Source organism: Mustela putorius, unplaced genomic scaffold (assembly GCF_011764305.1).
Source record: "Mustela putorius furo isolate JIRA1106 unplaced genomic scaffold, ASM1176430v1.1 tig00001433_pilon_pilon_pilon, whole genome shotgun sequence".
NCBI lineage: Eukaryota > Metazoa > Chordata > Mammalia > Carnivora > Mustelidae > Mustela > Mustela putorius.
In genome coordinates, this window is record NW_025421741.1 from 1,413,350 (window position 1) to 1,435,098 (window position 21,749).

A 21,749-nucleotide genomic window follows, 5' to 3' on the forward strand; every position below is an offset into this window, starting at 1 on the left:
CCAGCCCGTCTGTACGGCTCCTTCCTTAAGCTGGAGACACTGTGCCCTCCTCACCTGGAAACTCTGGAGGTCTCCACTTGGACTGTTACCTGCCGTGTGTTTCCTGTGTGGTCTGGCCTGCATGGGGTTGGCCTCAGCATCTGCCGTTTTTGTGGCCATAGAGCCAGGGCTGGTGTCCCACCCAAGGGGCCTGTCCACTCCCTGGACTGGGTGCCTTCACTCTGCTGCCCACCCCTGCCGCACAGCGCTCCTCACCGTGGGGCAGAAATCCATCCCTGTCCCCACTGGGTGTCCTCCGCTGGGAAGGGAGGCTTGGAGAGCCGCGTGCCGGTCTGACCTCAGTCCTGGCAGTCTGGCCTCCCAGCCTGCTTCGGGGGGACAGCAAGTGAGGCCGAGAGTCAGAACCCCTGGAGGGCTAGTGGGAGTGGACGTTAGGGATGGAACCGATCACTCAGCGGAGCCGGGGGGTGTGGCAGGTGCGATCTGGAGTCCGTGGCACAGCAGTGGCTGTGCCCGTGACAATGTGTCTTCCCGCGAGCAGGACCCAGGAGGCGCTGAAGAGTGGCCACTTCGTGGACGTGCTGAGCATCCTGCTGCGGCTGCAGAGGATCTGCAACCACCCCGGGCTGGTGGAGCCCCGGCTCCCGGAGTCGTCATACACGGCGGGGCCTCTGCAGTACCGCTTGGCCTCCCTTGTCCTCAAGGCGCTTGACAGGGACTCCTGGAAGGTAGTTGCCTGCCTGGCGTCGCACAGATGCGCCGTGGCTCCCGCGGCTCTGGAGACTGCTGTCTGCGCTCCTTGTGCTCCCCAGCCCTCGCCCTGGCTGAGGGGCTTTGGGCCAAGTGCCTTTAGGACACAAATAATCGTGCACTTCCCCCGCCGTATGTGTGTGTCGACTCCATGAGAAGAGCCTGGCGTGTACCTGGCTTCTGTGAGCTGCTTGTGTGTGATATTGTGGTGTTTTCATCATTTGCTCCACAAGCCTTGAGACAGGCTAGGTGACTGGTAGTTTTTGTTTTTGTTTTTGTTTTTTTTTAAAGATTTTATTTATTTGACAGCAAGAGAGGAACATAAGCAGGGGAGCGGGAGAGAGAGAAGCAGCCTTCCTGCCAAGCAGGGAGCCCATGCAGGGCTCAATCCCAGAACCCTGGGATCATGATCTGAGCTGAAGGCAGACCCTTGACGACTGAGCCACAGGCATCTCTGTCTGGTAGTGTTTTAGCGACTGGGATGGCAGTAAGATAGCTGGAAACGCCTGCAGTCGTCACCGCTGATTCCGGAATATTCCGTCCTTGCCGAGGGGGCCCGCAGACACCAGCCGTCCTCCCCTGCTCTCCCTTCCCCGGGCAGCCCCTGCCTGACCTGCCTCGCGAGTCCACCTGCTCTGGGCTTTGTGCACAGATGGGATCCCGCACCCGTGTCCTTGTGTCTGGCTTAATTCCCGGAGCATAGTGTTTTCAGAGTTCATCTGGCTGTGACGTGTGGCCCAGTCTCCTTCCTTCGTACGGCGGCGTCGTGTTCCCCAGTGTGAGGGACCGTGTTGGTCTGGCCGTCAGTTAACGACTTGGGTTGCTTCCTCGTTTCGGCTGCTGTGAGCCGTGTTAGTGCGCACACTGACAGAGCAGCTTCGTGCGGACGTAGGTTTCAGGTTTTCACACACGTGTCTAGGTGTGGAGTTGCAGGGTCCTGTGCCTACTCCGTGGCCGGCGGATTTCATATCCCTTATGTGTGCGAGAGTGTGGGACGGCTCACCAGCAGCTGCTGTCGTGCCGTTCGGTGCTTGACGTCGCTGTGGGAGAGCGGCTGTGCTTTCTCGTTAGAGAAGTACACGGGTGCTGGGCACGCGGGGCGTCTGCCCCAGCTGGGGACCCAGGCAGCACTTCCGCCCATGGAACGTGTGTCCCCAGGGCTCTGGACCCAGTGATGTGTCACCTGCCTCCTTCTGCTTCCCCAGGACACATGGGTCTCTCCCCCAAAGTGCCCCTTGTCCATGCGCCCTGGCACTCATGCTGTCTGGGCCCTCTCCCTGTCTGCCGAGGCCAGTCTCTCTGCAAGCATGGCCTTTTCCATTCGTGCTTCTACGTGGGGTGCTCTTAATGATGGGGACGGCTGAGGCAAGCCGAGACACAGCAGCCTGCCCGAGCCCTGGGCTTCGGGCCGTGTCCTGGGCAGTGAGGCTGTGTGGGGCCTGGCTGTCTGGTTAGAGATGTGCTTGGGTTCCCAGCCATTTTCTTCTGGTCTTCCAGAGCAACACTTTGCTCTTTTTCTTCTTAGGAAACGGATCTCTCTATATTTGATCTTATTGGCTTAGAGAACAAAATGACTCGCCACGAAGCAGAATTGCTGTGTAAGAAGAAGGTGACACGGAAGCTCATGGACGAGCTGTACACCGCGCCGCCCCCGTCGGGCAGGCCGGCGACCCTCAGACTGAAGCCCAGCAGGTATGTGGCCTGGAATGGTGGCTCCTGCACACCGAAATCCCCGAGTGGGTCCTGCCTGGCCTCGAATCAGCCGTTGAGACATGATGTCCCCCTCCCCGGAAGGACCCAGACCATAGCCCCTCAGGGAGACCTGGGATGTGTGGCGGGAGTTCACACGAGGACCTGGCTGTGGTTGTGGCCAGGGGGAGAAATGGCCGATCCTCTCACGGAGTCTCCTGCTTCTGCAGTCTGTGCTGGTGTCCTCAGTGTCGGTGGGGCAGCTCACTGCATGTGGCCTGGGTGGGCAGTCTGCAGCCCTGGGAGGGACAGCGCGGCCCCTTGCCCTCCTGAGGACAGCCTGGCGGTGGCGGTGGAGCAGCCCTGGGCAGCGGGAGCGGTCTGTGAGGGGAGGAGGTCAGGCTGCTGTGCCTGCTGCGTGCTCCGGTGGCTGCTGTGGCGGGGAGAGGGTGCACGGTGGGTGGTGGGCAGAGCGCCCCCTCCCCCAGGGACTTCTGAAGGACGTCACCGACTTCGAGGGTGCCACGGGGCTGGGAGGAGCAGAGCACACTCAGTGAGTGGAAGGAAATGACTTAATAAGATAGGTTAATCCAGCCAGTTGGAGCACACAGAATCGCAGGGTTGCGTTAAAAAGGAGAAAGAAATGAGAAAATAAAAGTCTAGAAAGAAAGGTGCCTGCTCCCGTTGCCTGTTCTACCTGTGGCCTCCACAGGGCCCTGGGAGCCCACTGTCCTCTGCCTGGTGCTCGCCGGAGCCCGCCGGCCTCCGTTAGACCCGCACGTGGGCCAGCAGAGCTGCGGCGCTCTGAGGCGGCCTGGCTTCAGGTCCTTGGTTTTCTCTTCGCCGCCCCAGCTGCTGCCCTGCGTAGGGGATTTGAAAATCTAGAATTCCTGCCATTATGGTTTTCCAGGTAAAAGGGTGATGAAAGAGTGTGCTGCGGTGTGGCAATACTGGAAACAGTGGCCACTGTTGCTTTCGGGGCTCCAGTCCCGCTTCTGGCCAGCGTGCCTGGTGCTGCGCGCTGCTTGATTGCCGGTTGTGGCTCCCTGCCTGCTCTACTTGCACTTGACGCGGTAGTGCTGTGGCCTCAGAGCGTCCCATGCGCACGTTCAGCCCGGGTCCCCCAGGCTCAGGGTAGGCGTGTGTGTCCCAAGGGTGTGCAGCCCCTCCCCAGGCCCATGCTGAGCTTCTCAGTGGTGCGTTTGGAACCCCGACCCCTTTTGGAACAGCACCGGCAGTAGGGACCTTCCCCATCCCTGGGTGGCCCGAGCCCCGTGTCTCAGTGGTGCTCACGCCTTCTTGCCAGGTTGTTTCAGCCCGTGCAGTATGGCCAGAAGCCCGAGGGTCGCACCGTGGCTTTCCCCAGCACACACCCGCCCCGGACGGCGGCCTCTGCTGCAGCCACGGCCACTCCTCAGGGCCACGTGAGAGGACGGCCACCGGTTGCCACGTTCTCTGCCAATCCAGATGCAAAAGGTATGCCTCCCGTGCTGGCGCGCCCTCAGGATTGCCGTGGGTCTTCGTGGCCGGAGTTCCTGGTACTGCCCCCCCCCCCCTCTGGATGGGCAGCCGTTGCTCTGGTTGGAAGCGGGCCGCCTGCTCTGGCTCTGCCGAACACAACTCACACGGCTTGCCCTTTCTGTGTCTTGAAAGTGGAGTTTTTCCTTGAACCAGACACCGCGGTCTTGGTCTAGTCGCAATTGGCGTGCTTCTGAAGATGTGCCTCGGCGGGGGCTCTTAGACCAAGGACATGCGGGTCACACTGCGGACATGAGCTCGGGAAGGCTCGCTCCCGTTGAGGCCGCCGCTGGCCCGGAGCCGGCTGTCGCTGTGAAGGCGGGTAGGGCTGACTGGCCACAGGTCACGGCCGGAGTTCCAGCCTCCATTGCGGGGCCTTCCGTGTCCAGCCCGCGTGTACATGCGGCGCGGCCCCGTCGGAGCCCGGCTGGCGGCCGAGGCTCCGTGCCATGCGGGAGTGTGCACTTGGCCACGGTGCGGCGGGCGGATGGCTCTGTTTCACCGGATGCCGCACCCCGCTCCCTGTTTTCTAGAGAGGGTTTCTAATCCGAGAGACTTTACTGAAATGTTTGTTTTGTTTCTTTGAGTTCGGGTTTAAATACTGCATTTGGTGAAGAACCTCTAACAGCTTTGCACAAACACGCCTTATCGATTGCAGTGGCGGCAGCCCCGTTTCAGAGCTCCCAGGCCTCCGCCGGCGCGCCCGCTCCGAGACAGCCGCCCGCCTCGACCTCCGGCGCAGCACCTGCCCCGGCCCATCCTGCGAAACCGCGGGCCCCGCCCCCGCCCCCGCCCCCGGGCCCCCCGCACCCGGCGGGGCCGAGCGCGCTGCCTCAGGGGCTGGTGCTCACCTCGCAGGCTCAGGCGCGCCTGCCCAGTAAGTGGCCTCGCCCTCCTGGTTCTGCCACGTCTTTGCCACGGGAAGTTGTGTTCCGATCAGCGTGTGTGAAGAGCCTTGCTGTCCACTCCCTCTGTCTCCCTAACCCCACGCCCGGGTGCTGCCTCTCGCCACGCTGTCGTTTCTGGCTCTAAGTGTGCAGAGGGACGCCGGCGTCCGGGGCCTGTCCTCTGTCCTTTCTCCCGATCCCCAGACGTCAGCTCTGCTTTCTTCCCGCGCATGCTCTGCTGGTGTACTGACGGCCTTCCTTCTCCTTAGCGTCAGCTGGAGGCTTGCCCCGTGGGCAGTGGGGCCCAGCCCAGGGAGCAGGTGCCACTCAGGCGAGAGCAGGGGACGCCTTTGCCGGCGAGGGATCGGAGCTGGTTGTTAAAAACCATGACTGATTTTGATTCTCTTGCTTACCACCATCGTGTTTAAGCCTGGAGTGACTTCCTGCTCAGCTGAGGCTCTCATAATAACTTGGTGATGAAAACATCACAGTGTTCCTACGTGTTTAGACCTCTTTACCGTGACCAGTGTCGTTAGCACATTCCCACATCTCTCACGGGCCCCTGGTGACTGTGCTGTAGGAAGTGTCCTGACGGAGACGGTCGTAGGCAGCACTGTTTCTCAGACGCCCCCTCGAGCACTTCGTACCTCGGCGTGACCAGTCTGTGGTGGTCTCCCTGGGAAGCTGGGGCGCAGGTGTCACGAGACCCCGAGTTCAGACTAGTCCCTCATGATGAAGCCTCACTTCCACTGTCATTGAGTGCAGAGTTACAGTCCTGGCTAGCTGCCGCGGGGAGAGCACGGGTGACATTTCTGTTTGCCAGGGACAGGTGTTGCGGGGACCCTGCCACGGGAGCTGAGCCTTCACTCCGTGTGGGTGGGGCAGGGCCAGGGCTGTCCTGTCCACACACACTTCTCTGCGCCTCCTCCTGTCATTCCCTCCTGTTCACAGCCTCTGTGGGCAGGATCTCTGGGCATTTTCCTGGTCTTCTGCTAACTGTTCTCTGTATGGTGTCACTGATCATTCTGGCATGGATTTCCTGGGGGGGGGTAGCGTTCAGGTTTCATGATCAACCACTGGGGGACAGAACCCTGTGCCCTTGGCATTCACTCAGAGCCTGCCAGGCGTACGTTTCTGAGTCGGGTGCACAGGACTCCGTCCGAGTTACGGTTTCACAAACCATGTGTTAGGTGATGTCGAGTCTGGCATTTTTTCAGTCAGCGTTCTAGATTGAATCCCACAGTGTAGTCCAAGTTAGTGGGAACCTTTGTATCTTACGGCTGCGTTTGTATAGCGGATCTGTGCTAGTGACCCGCTCTTACACTCGTAGGGGTGTAATCTCTCCCGTACGTCTGTGCACTGAATCGGGCAGGTACTCTTCACGTTCTGAAAGGTTCTGAAGAGGTTGATATTAGAGTTCCAAAGTGTATGAGAAATAGATTTCTGCTATATTTGATGTTTGCTGCTTTTTCATTGGTTGGAGAGAAAAGTAAAACATTTGTTGGTAGTTTGGTTAATTATATTAAGATTTGATACCTAAAATCTTCAGCAGTTATAAGTAAATAAATCAACTGTTAAGATCCAATATTAATTTTAATTTTCTCTTTTCTGTTAGAGTCATTTTCTGAAAGCGTTAGGAAGCGATGCCTAAGAAACGTTTGTGTGACTCGTCAGTTTGCTACAGACGCTCATGCTGGACGACAGATGGTCGTCCGCAGCACAGCCGCAGGCTCCGCAGACGTTTTAATCCCGTCTTCCTCTGCGTTTCCACAGGTGGGGAGGTGGTCAAAATAGCCCAACTGGCTTCCCTGGCAGGGCCGCAGAGCCGGGTCGCCCAGCCAGAGACCCCGGTGACGCTGCAGTTTCAGGGGAACAAGTTCACCTTGTCACACAGCCAGCTGCGGCAGCTCACCGCTGGCCAGCCCCTGCAGCTGCAAGGTAAGGGCCTGCTGCTGTCTCACTGTCGTCCCCACCCCTCTCCTGCTGCTGGACTTGGGCACGTTGGGCAGCCCCAGGAGCGCAGGTGCTTCATCTGGAGATGGCCTCGGGGGGTGTTGAGAACGCTGGCCTGCTGGCCTGTGACGGATGCGTGCCGTGTAGCTGATACTGTTTCTCGATGAAATACACTCTTTGGAAATGTAGCCCATTTTGAAATTTTCTTGCTTTTATTCTCTTTTGAGTAAGTTCTATGCTCAGTGTGGGGCTTGAACTCACAATCTCAAGATCAGGAGTCACCTGCACCCCGACTGAGCTGGCCAGGTGCCCCAAATGTTCCCTGTTTTAAAAATGAAATAGAAATATTTGCTGCTTTTTTAACTTTAGTGTGAAATAAAGTGTCCTAAAAACACCCCAGGACTAGCAAGTTGTGTAGAAGTTATGTTCTTTCATGTACAGAATTTACAGCGTTGGCTCCGAGACGAAAGCCTCTTAGACCTTTGTCTGAGCACGATGTACTCCTATGGTAACTGCTTTGTGTAGAGGGCGAGTGGTCCGAGAGGCGTGCTGGGATTAGCCCAAGGAACCAGTGGCAGTGGCTCAGCGCTTGAGTCCCCCGTGGCTGTGGTCCTAGATCACACGTAGCCTCCCTGGGACGAGTTATGTACAGCGCCTGTGAGCCAGGGCTGGGACACTCTGTACGGGCACTGGGAGGTCACACACAGCTTAGCAGAGTGGAGGCCCCAGGACACCTACAGCAAAGACAGCTATTAATTTTGCTTAATTCCCTATTCCTTCAGTTTTCCGGCCGAAAGGGCAAGGCCATCTGTCAATACCTCTGGCGGGCTCTCGTTTGCGCGAAGCCCATCAGATACCTCTGGCGGGCCCCCCTTGGCGCGGAGCCCAGTGTGGGGACACTCCTCCAGAGTAAGCGATGTCAGGCTTGAACTGAGTGCAGTGAGAGCTGCAGCTTTTGGGTAGAGAATGGATGTGTTTCTTCGTTGACTTTACAGGTTGGCCAGCACCCATGTGTGGTCCGGAGCTGGGACCTCGGCTCTGGGAGTGGCGTGGGGCCTCGGGCAGGCACAACAGACCGATCCTGGTGCCCACCGCATTGCCCGAAGTCAGAAATGGCAAAGAATAATTGAGCGTTTTCCTTTTCTTTTTTTTTTTTAAAGATTTTATTTATTTATTTGACAGAGATCACAAGCAGGCAGAGAGGCAGGCAGAGAGAGAGGGGGAAGCAGGTTCCCTGCTAAGCAGAGAGCCCGATGCGGGGCTCGATCCCAGGACCCTGAGATCATGACCTGAGCTGAGGGCAGAGGCTTAACCCACTGAGCCACCCAGGTGCCCCAGTTGAGCGTTTTCTTGACTTTAGGTGAAAGTGACTGTATTCTTAGTTTTTCATTCGCTGTAAGTGAAATAGTCATTTTTTCCCAAGTTACTGAACTCTGCAGTGCCTTGTTGGAGTAAATCTAAATTCGGATTTTCGGTCTGTTGTTCATTTGTCCTGCACATCTGGAGGTGCACGTGGCAGGTAGGAGGAGGTGCCTGCAGCTTGTGAGTGACGCCTCTCGGGCCCTGTGATTGCAGGCAGCGTTCTTCAGATCGTGTCCGCTCCAGGGCAGTCCTACCTGCGACCGCCAGGCCCCGTGGTGATGCAGACCATGTCTCAGGCAGGTGCCCTCAACGCCCTGGGAAGCAAGCCCCCGGCTGGTGGCCCGGGCCCAGCCCCCGTGACTGCGCCAGGTAGAGTGCTCCGATGGGGTCACTACATGTGGAAGCTTCTTTCTGTGTGACTTTGCTTCGAAGGGGATGGGGAGCTAGTTGCTGCTGATTTGTTCCCGTGGTCTCAGAACCCGAACATCCTGCTGCGGCGGTCTCTGCTTTCTGCAGACGGGGCTGCTGTCAGCCTGGCGTCTTTTCTCCCTCCTTCCTCTCGGAGGTATTTTGAATATGACTAGTCTCTGCTCACCTAGATTTTTGTTTTCTTCTTGTTCTGACAAGACATTTAGAATCATGAGAACTTGGCTTGCTAAGGTCACAAATACATTTAGCGAGCATGCTAGAATTTCCCCCCGGGACAGGTACCGGAGCAGGATCTGGGCCCTTCTGCATCTGGCCCGACCATGGCCTGCTTCTCACCAGGGTCTTGCCTTCCCTGCCATGCCCAGCCGTGTGTGGTCTGCTGAGGAGGCTGAGTGGGTGGTCAGATGGGGCTCGTGGGTGGACGCAGTGGGGGGTCCCCTCCCGACCCAAAGCCCTTGTCCCTGATCAGCCCTGGTCTCTGTCTTGACTGGGTGGGACCCTGCCATGGGGTCCAGGGAGCAGCATTTCCGTGTCCCAGCCGTGGCCTGTGTTCCCACCTGTGGCTGATTCTGTTTTCCAGGCCTCCTCCCACCCCCCAGAACCCGCTGCCAGCACCCATCCCCCCAGGCAGGACACATCCCCACCCTCCTGTGGCCTGCTGAAGTGGCCCCTTTTAGTCCTTGGTGCCTCCTATGTGGTCTCCGTCAGGATGTGTGGTGTGGCCTGGCAGATGGGGGTGCACCACTGGGGTGCAGCGACTGCTCTGTCCTGCTTCGGAGGACAAGGACAGTGCAGGCTCCCTGCTGGGGGTGGGCGCGCGGGTGATGTCCCAGGGGATGTGTGTGGCCACATGCTGGCGGTGAGGATGACCCTGGGCCTCAGGTGTGGGTGCTTCCTCTGAGCACACTGAGCTTTCACCAGAGGAGAGAGACACCCACAGCTCAGACGATGGCTGGCAAGCGGGTGCTTTGCGGGCAGTCCTGAGGGGTGTGGGCAGTGTGTCCCTAGAGCGAGCTGCCGGAGGAGGGTCTGCGGAGCCCGCAGACGTGTGTGTTCAGCTCTTCCCTCTTGCTCTGCAGTTGGTGTGCCAGGGCGAGTGGCAGTCAACCCGCTGCCTGCGGGAGAACCCGGAATGGCCTCCAAACCGGCCTCTCCTGTCGGAGGGCCAACTCAGGTACGGCGCCTCCCTCACCAACCCTGCGTGGGGCCCCCGGGCCGCTCGTTCACCCTCCGAAGTTGTTTCTCAGGAGCTGCTTGTTGGGGGGACGGTTGTGGTATTTAATGGAGTTGTCGGCATGTGGGCCTTGAAAGCACGTCATCACTCTGAATCCCAGAATTTGACTCTAAAAACACATTTCATAACAAAGGAAACTGGGCTTCGTGATTGCAGATATCTTCCACGTTTTTTGTTTTTGAAGCTGTCTTCCGGGTGTTAGAAATCTCACCTCGTCTGGAGAAAGATTTTTCAGTCAGAGATGCACACTGTGTTGTCCGCCTCCTTTCTGTCGTGTACCGCCGTAGAGGGGCGGGGTGTCTCAGGGTCGCCGTGCGTGGGGACGCTGTGGGGCTTGGTGAGACTGTGTCCCTCAGTGACGTTTCTCACGCTGTTTCCCACGAAGGAGGAGAAGAGCAGACTTCTGAAGGAGCGACTGGACCAGATCTACTTTGTCAACGAGCGGCGCTGCTCACGGGCTCCCGTCTACGGCCGAGATCTGCTGCGGATTTGTTCCGTGGTCGGCCGAGAACAGACGCCTTGGCCGGCGGCTTCTGACGGCAGCCAGCGGAAGGGGGCCGGGCCAGCGGGTGGGTACATGCCACCCTCCCACGGTCAGAAGGACCTGATTTTGACGCTGACCCAGCGGCAAGCCTGCCTGCAGGATGTCATCGACAGGTAGGGCGGCCTGCGTGGGAGCCCGCACCTCACTCTCCTCCATGGGCCCCCGCGGGCCTCCGGCCCCGCTTGTCCTGCCGGAAGCCTGTTCTGTCAGTCCCTTGCTGAGCGGTTCTCAGACGTCGGTTGTGAATTATTCCTGCATCTTTGGCTCTGGCACCAGCTTGTCTTCTCCGGGAAGGCTGTGTATCCTCTGTGGCTTCTTTTCCCCGGGCCCTGGCCCTGTCCCTGGGGCCCCGCTTGGGTGCACGTTGGCTGGCCTGGGCGCAGGGCCACAGCAGCCGTGTGCGTTCCAGGTGCTGGAACAGACCGCTGTGTGCTTGATGAGTTTCTCTATGTTTTTCTTAAAGTAAAATTTTATTGGAAAACCACATGAAAAAGTTAACGTTGCGTAGTGAGGAATGTGTATTTAAGTGTTAAACACAGAAACGAGCTTTAGGAGAGAAAATGAAAGCGCAGATGCTGTTAGGTGGGGGGCCAGCGCAGCCCCCCCACCCCGCCCACTGAGCTGTGCTTCCTCTGGGCCCTGCCTAGAGCAGCCACCCTGTTTGTGCTCCATTCCCTGCATTGAGTGCTGGTCAGGTCCGGCCTGAGGATGGGTCTTCTCTCCCTCCTCTGCTGTGTGCCTGCGGCTGAGTGTTCACGGTGGGGACCCGGCCGTGCTCCTGTGGACTGGCTTGTGTCCACCGTTTTGCCACGGTGTGGGAGCTGCCGTAAAGACCTGTGCCCCGCCTGCTCGTGCCTCCCCACGAAATCCTCTTTACTGTTCCTGTAGCTTGCCTTTCCCAGAATCGTACGGGGTGCGGACTCTTTAGATGCGGACTCTTTCTCTTAGCGAGATGCAGTGAAGGCTCCCCGTCAGAGCTCCGTGGCTCGACGGCCATTTCTCTTAGCTCCCAGTGATGCTCCCTTGTCTCGTGGGCCCGTTTATCCGTCACCTACTGGAGAACAGCTTGGTTGCTTTCGGGTTTTAGCAGTCACAGACAAAGCTGCTGTAAAGGTCCGCGTGCAGGGGTTTGCGTGAACGTACATTTCAGTGCATTTGAATGAGAACCGGAAGCACGATTGGCAGGTCATCTGGTGGGAGCACGATTCACCCGGTAGAAAAGGTCCGGCAGACTAGCCAAGTGGCTGCCCCGTTCTGCATTCCCAGCAGCAGTGAGCGAGAGCCCCTGCGGCCCCTCATCCTCGTCCCGCTTCTGTGGTCCGTGCTGTGGGTTCTGGCCACTCTGACATGTGTGTCGTGGTGTCTCGGGGCTGATGTCATCCGCACTTCCTTGAGGACACGCCATGTGGAGCCTGTTTTCGTAGCTTTTCGCCGCGTGCATCTCTTCTCTGAAGAGGTGTCTGTTGGGGGTCTTCGGCCCGTTGTTTAATGTTTGTGTTCTCGCTGTTGGGCTTTCAGAGTGCTTGTCCTTTATCAGCGGTGTCTCTCGTGCCCTGCCCTGGCCTGTGGCTTGTCTCCTTACGACGTTTGCTTTCACGGGGCGGCTGTGTTGAGGGTTAGTGAGATCCAGCTCCCCCTCCTCTCAGTGGCCTTGCCTTTTGTCTGGGCCTGGAAAGTCATCGCTGGGCCCTGCGCACCTGGGCCTGCCCTCGTCCAGGGCCCCCCGTCGGCCTCTCTCTGCGGATCTGCGCTCCATTTGGAGTTGATGTTTGTGAAGGAACTAGGTCTGTGTCTAGATTCATTTTTTCCCCATTTGAAGAATCTCACATTTCAGAAAATCTTTAAACCCATACGAGCAGACTACCGCAGTGAACCCGAGTGTACCCGGAGCCCGCCTTCAGCCCAGCTCTGCGTCCGTGTTTACTGCCCGGAAGCACAGACTGTTTGCAGCTAGCTCCGGACAGACAGGAGTTCCTGTGTAAGATTTCGTTGTGCTCTGAAAGCAGTGCAGGCACCGTACCATTACACTAGCTAAGAAAAGAACAGTTCTCGATACTGTGAAACGTCTCTTCTGCACACGCAGTTGTGCTTATCTCGTAAGCGTTTTTATGGTTCCAATCAGAATGGCAGTGATGTAGAGACGCAGCAGTTGGGGATACATGTCGTGTAGCTCCTAATCGTAGGTTGTGCTTCTGGCTTGCCTTTTTTTTCCTCTTGCAGTTTATTTGTCAAGGAAAACTGGTGGTTTTCTCTGTAGAATTTCCCACAATGTGGATTTGCTGAATTGGTTCCTGGAGGTGTAATCTGGTGTGTAGCTTTGTTGCCTGTATCATCTGTAAATAGATTCAGAGGCTCAATCAAATTCATGTGGGTTGCTAGTTATTTGGGGTTTCTTTGTTTGCAGGAGTGGGGTTTACTGGGTACTGCCGCGAGAAAGCCGGGACCTCTGGTCGAGTCTTTCACGTTCACATATTTGCGGGTGGGTGCCTGCTTGTCCAGCACCATTTGTTGAGAGACGTGCTCTACTCCGTTGGCAGACAGAGGTGACTGCCTTGGGCCTCTCCCTGGGCCCTCCTCAGCTGGGTGTTGTCTCTTCCCTCCCTGAGCCCCGGTGATGGGCGGTGTGCCTCTGGCTCTGTTCTCGCCAGATCCTGTGTGGCCCTTCTAGTGTGGTAGCCTTCCGCTCACTGTGTCAGTGATCTACAGAGTAACGGCTGGGGTTTGGCTTAGGGCCACGCCAGAACTTCAGGGCAGGTGGGCAGAACGTGTGGGTCGGCCACGTGGACTCCGGGTTAGTGAGTGTGGACTTGCTGTCCACTTATTTAGTGGTTTGATTTTGTCACCAGTGGTTTTGGTCATAGATGGCCTTTTTATTCGCATGCATTTGGTAGCAAATCAAGGAGACGCAGTGTGAGCTGATGTCCAGAGTGAGGCTGTCCTGGTGTGGGGGGCACGTGTCCTCTGCTGTCACGGCCCGCCGGAGTCCTTCTCGTGCTGCTCTCAGCGGACCTTCTCCTGCGGAGTCTGACTCCGCTCCTGGCGGCATATGGCTCCCCCAGCTCTGGGGTGCAGTTCTCCCCCAGACCGTCCTGGGGACACAGGACCCGCACCCCGAGATTCCCACCAGAACACGAGTTTCACAGGGAATGGGGCGTCTCTGTGCCCTTTCCTGCAGGCTCTGGGGGGTGCTCTGTGCCGCTTCTTTCCAGCTAGAGGCCGGCAGGGGCCAGGACACAGCTCCCGCGGATGCTGTGATGGATGGTGCTGTGACACGGCCAGCAGCTGTGTCACCCCGTGTGACTGTGATTAAACAGCCTGGTTTTTTTGGCCACACCAGTAGAAGGTTCTGCCGCTTCCTTCTTGGACCTCTGCTTCCTGAGACGGAGGAGCTGCTGGTGGAGACGCCGTGGGCAGCGTGTCCGATCCGCGTGCTTTCTGCTTCTCAGGGTGGTGTGTGTGATCCCTCCGGTGGTGGCCGCGCCCCCGTCCCTGTGGGTGGCGAGGCCGCCGTCCCTCTACAGCCGCAGGATGAGGCTCCTGAGGCACCGTCTTCGAGAGCACACGGCTCCCTACGCGCAGCAGCTGCGGCGGATGACGGCGCTGCGCTCCCTCCGGTTTCCGGAGCTCCGGTTGGTGCAGTTTGACTCAGGTACGGAGGGGACTCCCATCTGCGCTGGCCTCGAGGTCGGCCCTCTGGGCCCTCTGCGCCCGGGCTCAGGAGAGACTCAATGTCGTTGGTTCTGTAGGAAAGCTCGAAGCCTTAGCCGTCTTGCTTCAGAAGTTGAAGTCTGAGGGACGTCGAGTGCTGATTTTGTCGCAGATGGTTCTCATGTTGGACATTTTAGAGACGTTCTTGAACTTCCATTATCTCACCTACGTCAGGATCGATGAGAACGCGAACAGCGAGCAGCGGCAGGTAAGGAAGGGAGGGGGCGCCGCGCTGCGGGGCGGGGGCTGCTTCACGGCCCCGGCCCCGGCAGGCCCGCAGCTCCTGCATCCTGTTACGGGACGTGCGCGGCTGCTGGGGCGTGGTGGCCTGTGCCATGAGGAGCGGGCTGGTGCGCTTCAGATGCGGCCAGGGTGAGAGCCTGGGCACGGTCCCCGCGAGGCACCCTGCGGGAAGTGCAGGTCGTGCTGCGTGCCCCTCTGTCGCTTGTCAGATCGGCTAAGGCCGTGTCCCATGGGTCGGCGCAGCCAGATGGTTATCTCTTGAGCTCTCGGCTGGCGCGGAGCCGCACGGCTTCCTAGGAGTCAGGCTGATGGTGCAGGGCGTGTGCCAGCCCGAGTGATTCTGCGCCAAGGGCTCAGTGTGCCTGTGGCACCTCTGCTTCTCCCTGGAGCGACACACACACAGCACGATGGGTCTGTAGGTCGTGCATGTGCTGTGCTGCTGGGTAGCCCCGTGCTGAGTGTCCGTGGGCTGGACTGCAAGCTGGTCATCAAAGCATTTGGAGTGGGATGGAGTAGCCCCACAGAATGCTTCCGCTGGGAGCAGGTTCCCAGACTCCGTGATCCCGCACACCTGGGCCTTTCCGCCCGCATGCGTGCACGTGGACGAGGGCCTGGGAGGGGACGTGGCACCGGGTTCATGAGCGAGCTTTGTCAGGAGTGTTTTCACAGACCACACGTGGACTCTCCGGGAAGGAAGGAAGGGGTCCCTGTGCCGGTCGGGTTTGGTGCTGAGCTCACTGCAGAGAGCAGTGCTCCCTGGAGGCTGAAAGCTTCTCTGGCCTGTTTCTCTGCTCCCTCAGCCTTACTCCTGGGTCTTTTGCTGTGAAGGCCCAGGCATTGCCTGAGGGTATAGGACCGAGCACACGTCCCTCCCCAGGAAGACTCTGTGTTCTCCTGGGGCCTACGGCTTGAGCTGACAGTCCATGTCAGGTGGAGGTGGACGTTTTCCTTTGGTCGGTGAGGCCTGGCCTGTGCAGAGCGCGTGGGGGTGTCTGTGCGCAGTCAGCGGGAGATGGCCGCACGTTCGTTCCTGGGGGTGCCGAGCTGTGCCAGCGCCGGCCCGGGGAGCTAACCCGAGGGCTTCATTTCATCCCAGGAGCTGATGAGGAGTTTCAACAGGGACAGGAGGATCTTCTGTGCCATTCTGTCGACCCACAGCCGCGCCACAGGCGTGAGCCTGGTGGAGGCCGACGCAGTGGTGTTCTATGACAACGACCTGAACCCCGTGATGGACGCCAAGGCCCAGGAGTGGTGCGAGCGGATCGGGAGGCGCAAGGACGTCCACATCTACCGGTGAGGGCGGCGGGCGCGACACGGGGTGTGGAGGTGTGGGGGCAGCAGGTGCTGGAGCAGAAGCACCCCATGGAGCTCAACTGTACGTTACAACTTGTTCCAGAAGTTTCCACAGCTTTATTTTTTCTGAGGCAGACTTCTGTTCTTGCTGCTTCGCGTGTTCTTTCTTTAGGCCCAACATTTGCTCAGTTTATAATTAGTTTGCTTGAAACCGCAGTCAAATTATCTTACTTACACACAACTTGATGTGCTTTCGACGCATATCTATTGCGCGTCTTCTAGAGCCCTGTCCGATGCCCCTTGTCTGTCAGTAAAATGACTGGAAGAGCTCAGACCCGTGTGCGCCACCTCCGCTGGCCCTGCACGTGGCTGAGGAAGGTGGAGCAGGCTCTCGCGTGCGTGTCTGAACTCGCAGAAGCGTTGAGTGCGGTAGTGCGACAACAGCGGGTCTGCGGTATGCACTGGCACTGGGTGTGCGGGCGGGTGCGTGGTGCCGGCACCGTGTGCGAGGCCCTGGACTGTGCCTATGACCACTCACTCCTGCCACCGAGGCAGAGTCCTCCGAAGGCTGAGTTTGAGCAGCTGTGTCACGGCCTGTCTGAGGCCCGTGGAGAAGTGTCCTTCAGAGATGCCGCGTGTCTTTCCTGGCGTCTTTCTCGCTGGCTAGACGGCTGATGCCCGCAGCCTTGTTAACCCTCTTCAGCGGCGCGTTGCGGGCGGTCTCCGTGCTGGTGAACTGCAGCCTGGCGCGCCGCGTGTGTTGTGTACGCGACATTTTCCTGCGCAATTGCTCTCCGTGGTTACGGAGGCTGTGACCCTTCAGCGCTTACCAGCCAGAAACGGGAAAGCTTTTCTTCTCAGTAACCGTAACCACGGATCAGGAATAGTCTTGGCAGTAAAGATGCAAGTTGTGTAGGAAATGAGAACCAAATTGTGCCAAAGGTGGTAAGATGGGAGTTGGAGACTGAGCCGTGTTCATGCACAGGAAGACCTGGTGTGTAAAATGTGCTTTCCCCAAAGCGATGTCAAACGCAGAACAGTGTTTAGGAAAGTTGTCATCGTGGGGGTTTGTGTATATGCATGTGTGTGTAGCTGTGAGTGGATAAAGTGGGGTTTATTTGCTTTTGTTTATTTTTAAAGATTTTCTTTATTTGAGAGGGAGTGGGAGAGCACATGCATACACGAGTGGGAGCAAGGACAGAGGGAGGAGGAGAAGCAGACTCCTCACTGAGTAGGGAGCCCAGTGTGGGCTGATTCTGGGACCCCGGAATTGTGACCCGAGCTGACACTTAACTGACCCAAGAAACCCAGGCACCCCTGGATAAAGTGTTTTTTTAAGTGTATCTGTGGGCACCTGGGTGGCTCAGTTGTTAAGTGTCTGCCTTTGGCTCGGGTCATGATCCTGGGTCCTGGGATTGAGCCCCACATTGGGCTCCCGCTCAGCCCTGCAGGGGGCCAGCTTCTCCCTCTCCCACTTCCCCTGATTGTGGTCCTTCTCTCTCTGTATCTCTGTCAAATAAACAAAATCTTTGGGGAAAAAAGTGTATTTGGAGTGAAAGGTAGCTGACAGCAGCCAGTGGAAATGCTGACAAGGGCTGTAGCAGAGGGGCACGGGGGAAGGCACGTCATGGGAGGGGAAGCAGTGAACAGCGGGGCATGAACCAGCGGGGTGGGGTTCCAGCTTTGTTGGGGCACAGGTCGTTTAGCACTTGCTGCTGACGCTGTGGACCGTGAGGAAGAGCTGAGCCGGAGTGCTGTGCCCACTTGATGGCCAGAACACCATCCCTAGGCTTAGGCGCGCCGCTGTAGAAAGAAAGCGGCGGTCTTAGCATAGTACGGAAGAGGTGGTACCTGTGGCTTGAAGGGATCAATTTAGCCAGACAGAAAGCTTGGAGGGAAGGAAAGGCAGACATACCTGACTGCAGTTAAAATGAAAGCTGAAGTTTGGCTTTTGCAAGAAGATTCCATGAACACAACTAATGCACAAATAATAGATTCGGACAATGATTTGCAATCGTCACAGCAGACGGAGGGTTAGATTACTCGTGCAAATTGAGGAAAAAAAGGTAAACGAGCCCTTCTTCGAGAAAGGTGGGACGAACCCAAGCCTCGGAACGGGCCATTCCAGCTGCGCACAGCGTGTGGGAGGCACAGGCTCGCGGGTGGAGGGTAGGTGCCGCACGTGTGACGGTCTTTGTTACACGCCCTGACGGGACGGCGGTGGGCATAGCTGCTAGTGGTGATGGCCGGGGACCGCCTGCCCTGACTGGGGACGCACGGTTGCTGCACTGTGTGGACATCAGGTTAGCAGGGTCTGCTGGACAGGAGATGGTGCGCACCCTTTGTGCCCAGCATTTCCTTCCCGGGAGCCGGCCTGTGGCGTCGCTGCCTTCTGGAGCTTGTTACAGCGCATAGTGGGGACAGAGGGTGCCTGTGCTTGGGGTACAGCCGTGCCCTGGGCATCGAGCAGCCGCTGGAAGTGTTTGGGCGTGGGGTCGGGGGGATCTCTGCAGCACACCGCTTGGTGAGAATGCAAAATGCAGATATGTGTGCGGTGAACCAGATGCTGCCCACCGTTGCGTGTAAACGTGACCCCTTGAAAATGCAGGCTGTGTCGTGTAAGCGGGCTTGCCAGGCTGTCCACACTGGAGGTCTTCACGGGGGACCTAGGAGGGCATTTCTAGGTGTGGCAGGGGAGGTAGAGGTGGCTAGAGGTGGGGTGGGAGAGGTGGCCCTGACCGCCACATAGGGGATGCCTTGAGCACCTGCAGAGCTATGCAGCTCCTGCCCGAGTGCCCGGGTGCTGTGCCTCCAGCCTCCCCACCCTCGCACCCCGACTGCTCGTGGCGGCGTGCTTCCGGACGCCCAGCTGTCATCGTACACGGGTCTGTGTTTTGTAGGCTCGTGAGTGGTAATTCCATTGAAGAGAAGCTTTTGAAAAACGGAACCAAAGACTTGATCCGGGAAGTAGCCGCTCAGGGCAATGACTACTCCATGGCTTTCCTGACACAGGTGCCATCACGGGCGCGCCGTCCTCGGGGTTGCTACCTGGTGTTTGGGGTGGGGGGCGGGGGCAGGCAGCGCAGCTCAACGCATGGGTGAGGAGTCGCCGGGCGGTTTCCCTGGTGACGCAGTCTGACACTCAGGTCAGGCGCCGACCTGCTTCCGGCCGGACGCTAACGTGTGTCTCGTGTGCAGCGGACCATCCAGGAGCTGTTTGAGGTGTGCTCTCCCACTGACGATGCCGGCTTCCCAGTGAAGGCGGAGGAGTTCGTGGTCCTCTCTCAGGAGCCTTCTGCCTCAGAAATCATCGCCCCCAAAATTGCAAGACCTTTCATTGAGGTGAGGGCGGATGGCCTGCCCTGGGGGGGTCCCCGAGGATGTGCTGCACGTGCCGTGGGCCCCGAGCACACTGCCCGCTCTGCTCCCTCGCTCAGCCCTGGTACACCTCTCCTGCCTGCTTCCTTTCTCTCCTGGGTGTTTTCATCTGGAAAATCAGGTAAAAAGCAGTGTAAAGTCTGGGGGTCTCAGGCGCCCACTGCCCGGCTCGGCAGCCGTCCCCGTCCTCATCAGCTCTCCCCGAGCCACGAGCCACCACGCTGCCTCCCCTGAGCCGTAGCGGGCAGCTGACAGTGCGGCGTGCCTCACCTGTCCTGTCCGACCTGCTTTGTCTGCTCTGCCCGTGCCCGTGGCCTGCTGTCTTCAGTCCTGTCTGATAGGAGCCCTGTATGTGAGTGCAAGGTGCACAGCCGGTTGTCAGGACAGGACGAAGGAGGACATAAGTGATCTCGCTTATACCTTCTTACGTTGGTCACTTGTTGAAGTCATGTTTGGGTGTATCGGGTTAAGTAGAATACTGCCTTTTTACACACGTAATGCGTGAGCTGCTGAAGTTAAATCACACATGTGGCTTGTGTGCTTTGTTTTTGGGCAGTGCTGGCTGTGTAGACACACCGTAGACCTGCTTTTGGGGCCACATCCCCTCCTGCCCTGCCTCGTGGAGTAGCCTGGCTGCAGCTCCCCCCGGACTCCCCTGCCCCTTGGCCTGCTTGGGGGGGTTGCTCCCTCCTCCCCCTCCTTCCTGAGTGTCAGTTTCTGGGCTCTTGGCCTTGGAGGCACCCCATGTCCTAGGCCTCTTCCCACTCTCTCGCCCATGGTAGACGCCGCCCTGGCTCCCCTGTGGCGCCCCTCTACCCCCATCCCCACGCCCTTGGTGAGGAGGGCTTGCCACAGCCTTGGCTATTTTAAAGGTCCTCGTTTGGTTGAAAAGTAATACATACGTGGAAAAGCTTCAGGGATTTATCATGAAAAGTAGGTGTCCTGCACCAGATCCTCCCCCTGGCTCAGCGATGACCACTTGGTGCGGATCCTCCTGCCTCCTTCCTGGAGTTGCCGTGTATGATGACCCCATCCCCTGTTCTTTTAAAAACAGGTGTTACGTCATGAGGTTAAAAAGAAAAGGTCAGGGGCGCCTGGGGGGCTCAGTGGGTTAAGCGGCTGCCTTCGGCTCAGGTCATGATCCCAGCGTCCTGGGATCGAGTCCCACATCGGGCTCTCTGCTCAGCAGGAAGCCTGCTTCCCCCTCTGCCTCAGCCTGCCTCTCTGTCTACCTGTGCTCGCTCTCTCTGACAAAAAAAAAGAAAGAAAAGGTCAGTTCACTCCCAGAAATACTGACCTTTCTGTTGAAAGTGTCACACGTGTCCTGGGAGAGAAACGAGAGGCAGGAGGGTGTGTGCGGAACATGGCGTGCCGTGCGCAGGTGTCTCAGGGACGTGTGCTCCGGGCGGAGCAGCGCGCTAGCTCAACGCACAGGTGCTGTTCTAGCGTGTGTGTTGAATGTCTGGCCGCGCGTCGGGCATGTTCTAGGCAGGAGGGACCTAGCGCTGACTGAACGGCGTGGTGTGCCGCCGCCCCCCGTGCAGCGTATGGTCCAGTAAAAGGAAAGACTGTAAGCCAGCAGACGGCTAGAATACGGACTCCCCCTGCTGCGGCCAGGAGCGATGTTCAGGGAGGGGCGGTGTGGGCAGAGGGACCATCCGGGCAGCTGGGGGTCAGCAGGGGAGGAGGGGTGACGGTGGTGGGGCCTGGCTGTGTTCTTCCAAATGGCCCTCTGGCTCTGTGCTGAGTCTGGGTCTTGGGGGCTGGCTCAGAGGCCAGTGGCAAGGGCACGGTTGGAGTAGCCGCACACAGAGCAGCGGTGCCAGGCAACGTCCTCGCCTGACTAGTCCGGGACTCCTCCAGCAGGGGCGACGCTCTTCAGGGGCTTCGTGCAGGGAAACAGCCTCCGGGGAAGGTGTCGTTGAAGCGCAAGAACCCCCTGGGAGCACCGCATCACAGAGAGGAGCTTGAGAGGGTGTTCTAGGGAGGGCTCCCCAGAAACCACCCCCCCCCCCCCCCCCATCCCCGAGTGCAGCTCTCTGCCACACGGCTGCCGTGTGTCCGGCTTCTGGTTCAGGTCGTGGTGGTTCTCATGGCTCTGCGACAGTGTGCTGTGGGTCGCTGTGACGTCCTTTGCCGGCCCACCGTCTGTTTTGAGCCGTGCATCTGTGAATATCTTCTCCGTGTCTCTTGGCAGATGCGTGTGTGTGTTTCCGCTGACTTCTGGGGAATGCACCTTGGGGTGGGGCCCCTGGGTTGTCGGGGAGCGTGCGTGGGACCCACAGGGGCTGGCCAGGCCAATCTGTGCTCCGGCAGCGGCATCGGAGGCAGGGCTTGGCGTGTCCTTCCCGGCAGCGTGTGGCAGATGTGCCCGTGACTCTGGTGGGTTTTCCTTTGCTGTCGGCCTGTGAATTTGGGCGTCTCTGCGCAATCCCTGAAGTGTCCACTCACGTCCCTTCCCCGTGTTTCGGTTGACTGGGCGGTTTCGTTTTCTCAGTGGTCGGTGTCTGTGTTCTGTACGGATACACATGGAATACCTTCCTGCATTTTGGGGGTGCCTTTGGGGATGCGGTCGTGAGCGGGGACCACGCGTTCCGAAGCCACGTAGTGGCCCTTCGTATCGTGGCTTTTGCTCTCGTGTGCTGCTTGAGAGACGTTCTGCTGACCCTGGGTCGTCAGGACGTCCCCCTCGCTTTTACCTGGGCGCTTCAGTGTGTGTTCTGCATGTAGTGTGAGGTCAGATTACGTTGTAAGCTGCAGA

General features: G+C 58.5%; 1 protein-coding gene and 1 non-coding gene across 15 annotated transcripts in view; both read left to right on the plus strand.

The window, feature by feature from the left end:
* The window catches only part of EP400 (E1A binding protein p400), a 97,555-nt gene that overhangs the window by 45,737 nt on the left and 30,069 nt on the right, over positions 1 to 21,749 (plus strand). For 12 of the 14 annotated variants that reach the window (XM_045087649.1, XM_045087654.1, XM_045087661.1 and 9 more), the window contains 13 exons: positions 542 to 728; positions 2,276 to 2,442; positions 3,746 to 3,915; positions 4,616 to 4,834; positions 6,618 to 6,782; positions 8,373 to 8,528; positions 9,668 to 9,762; positions 10,208 to 10,479; positions 13,813 to 14,015; positions 14,113 to 14,282; positions 15,414 to 15,610; positions 18,511 to 18,622; positions 18,809 to 18,952. In XM_045087649.1, coding sequence (XP_044943584.1) covers positions 542 to 728; positions 2,276 to 2,442; positions 3,746 to 3,915; positions 4,616 to 4,834; positions 6,618 to 6,782; positions 8,373 to 8,528; positions 9,668 to 9,762; positions 10,208 to 10,479; positions 13,813 to 14,015; positions 14,113 to 14,282; positions 15,414 to 15,610; positions 18,511 to 18,622; positions 18,809 to 18,952 — 2,257 coding nt within the window. The remainder of the gene's footprint in view (positions 1 to 541; positions 729 to 2,275; positions 2,443 to 3,745; positions 3,916 to 4,615; positions 4,835 to 6,617; positions 6,783 to 8,372; positions 8,529 to 9,667; positions 9,763 to 10,207; positions 10,480 to 13,812; positions 14,016 to 14,112; positions 14,283 to 15,413; positions 15,611 to 18,510; positions 18,623 to 18,808; positions 18,953 to 21,749) is intronic. The other 2 variants (XM_045087660.1, XM_045087663.1) reach the window with 1 other exon arrangement.
* LOC123394095 lies at positions 15,109 to 15,238 on the plus strand. The gene has a single exon (XR_006608870.1). It is a non-coding gene; the product is annotated as a small nucleolar RNA SNORA49 (small nucleolar RNA).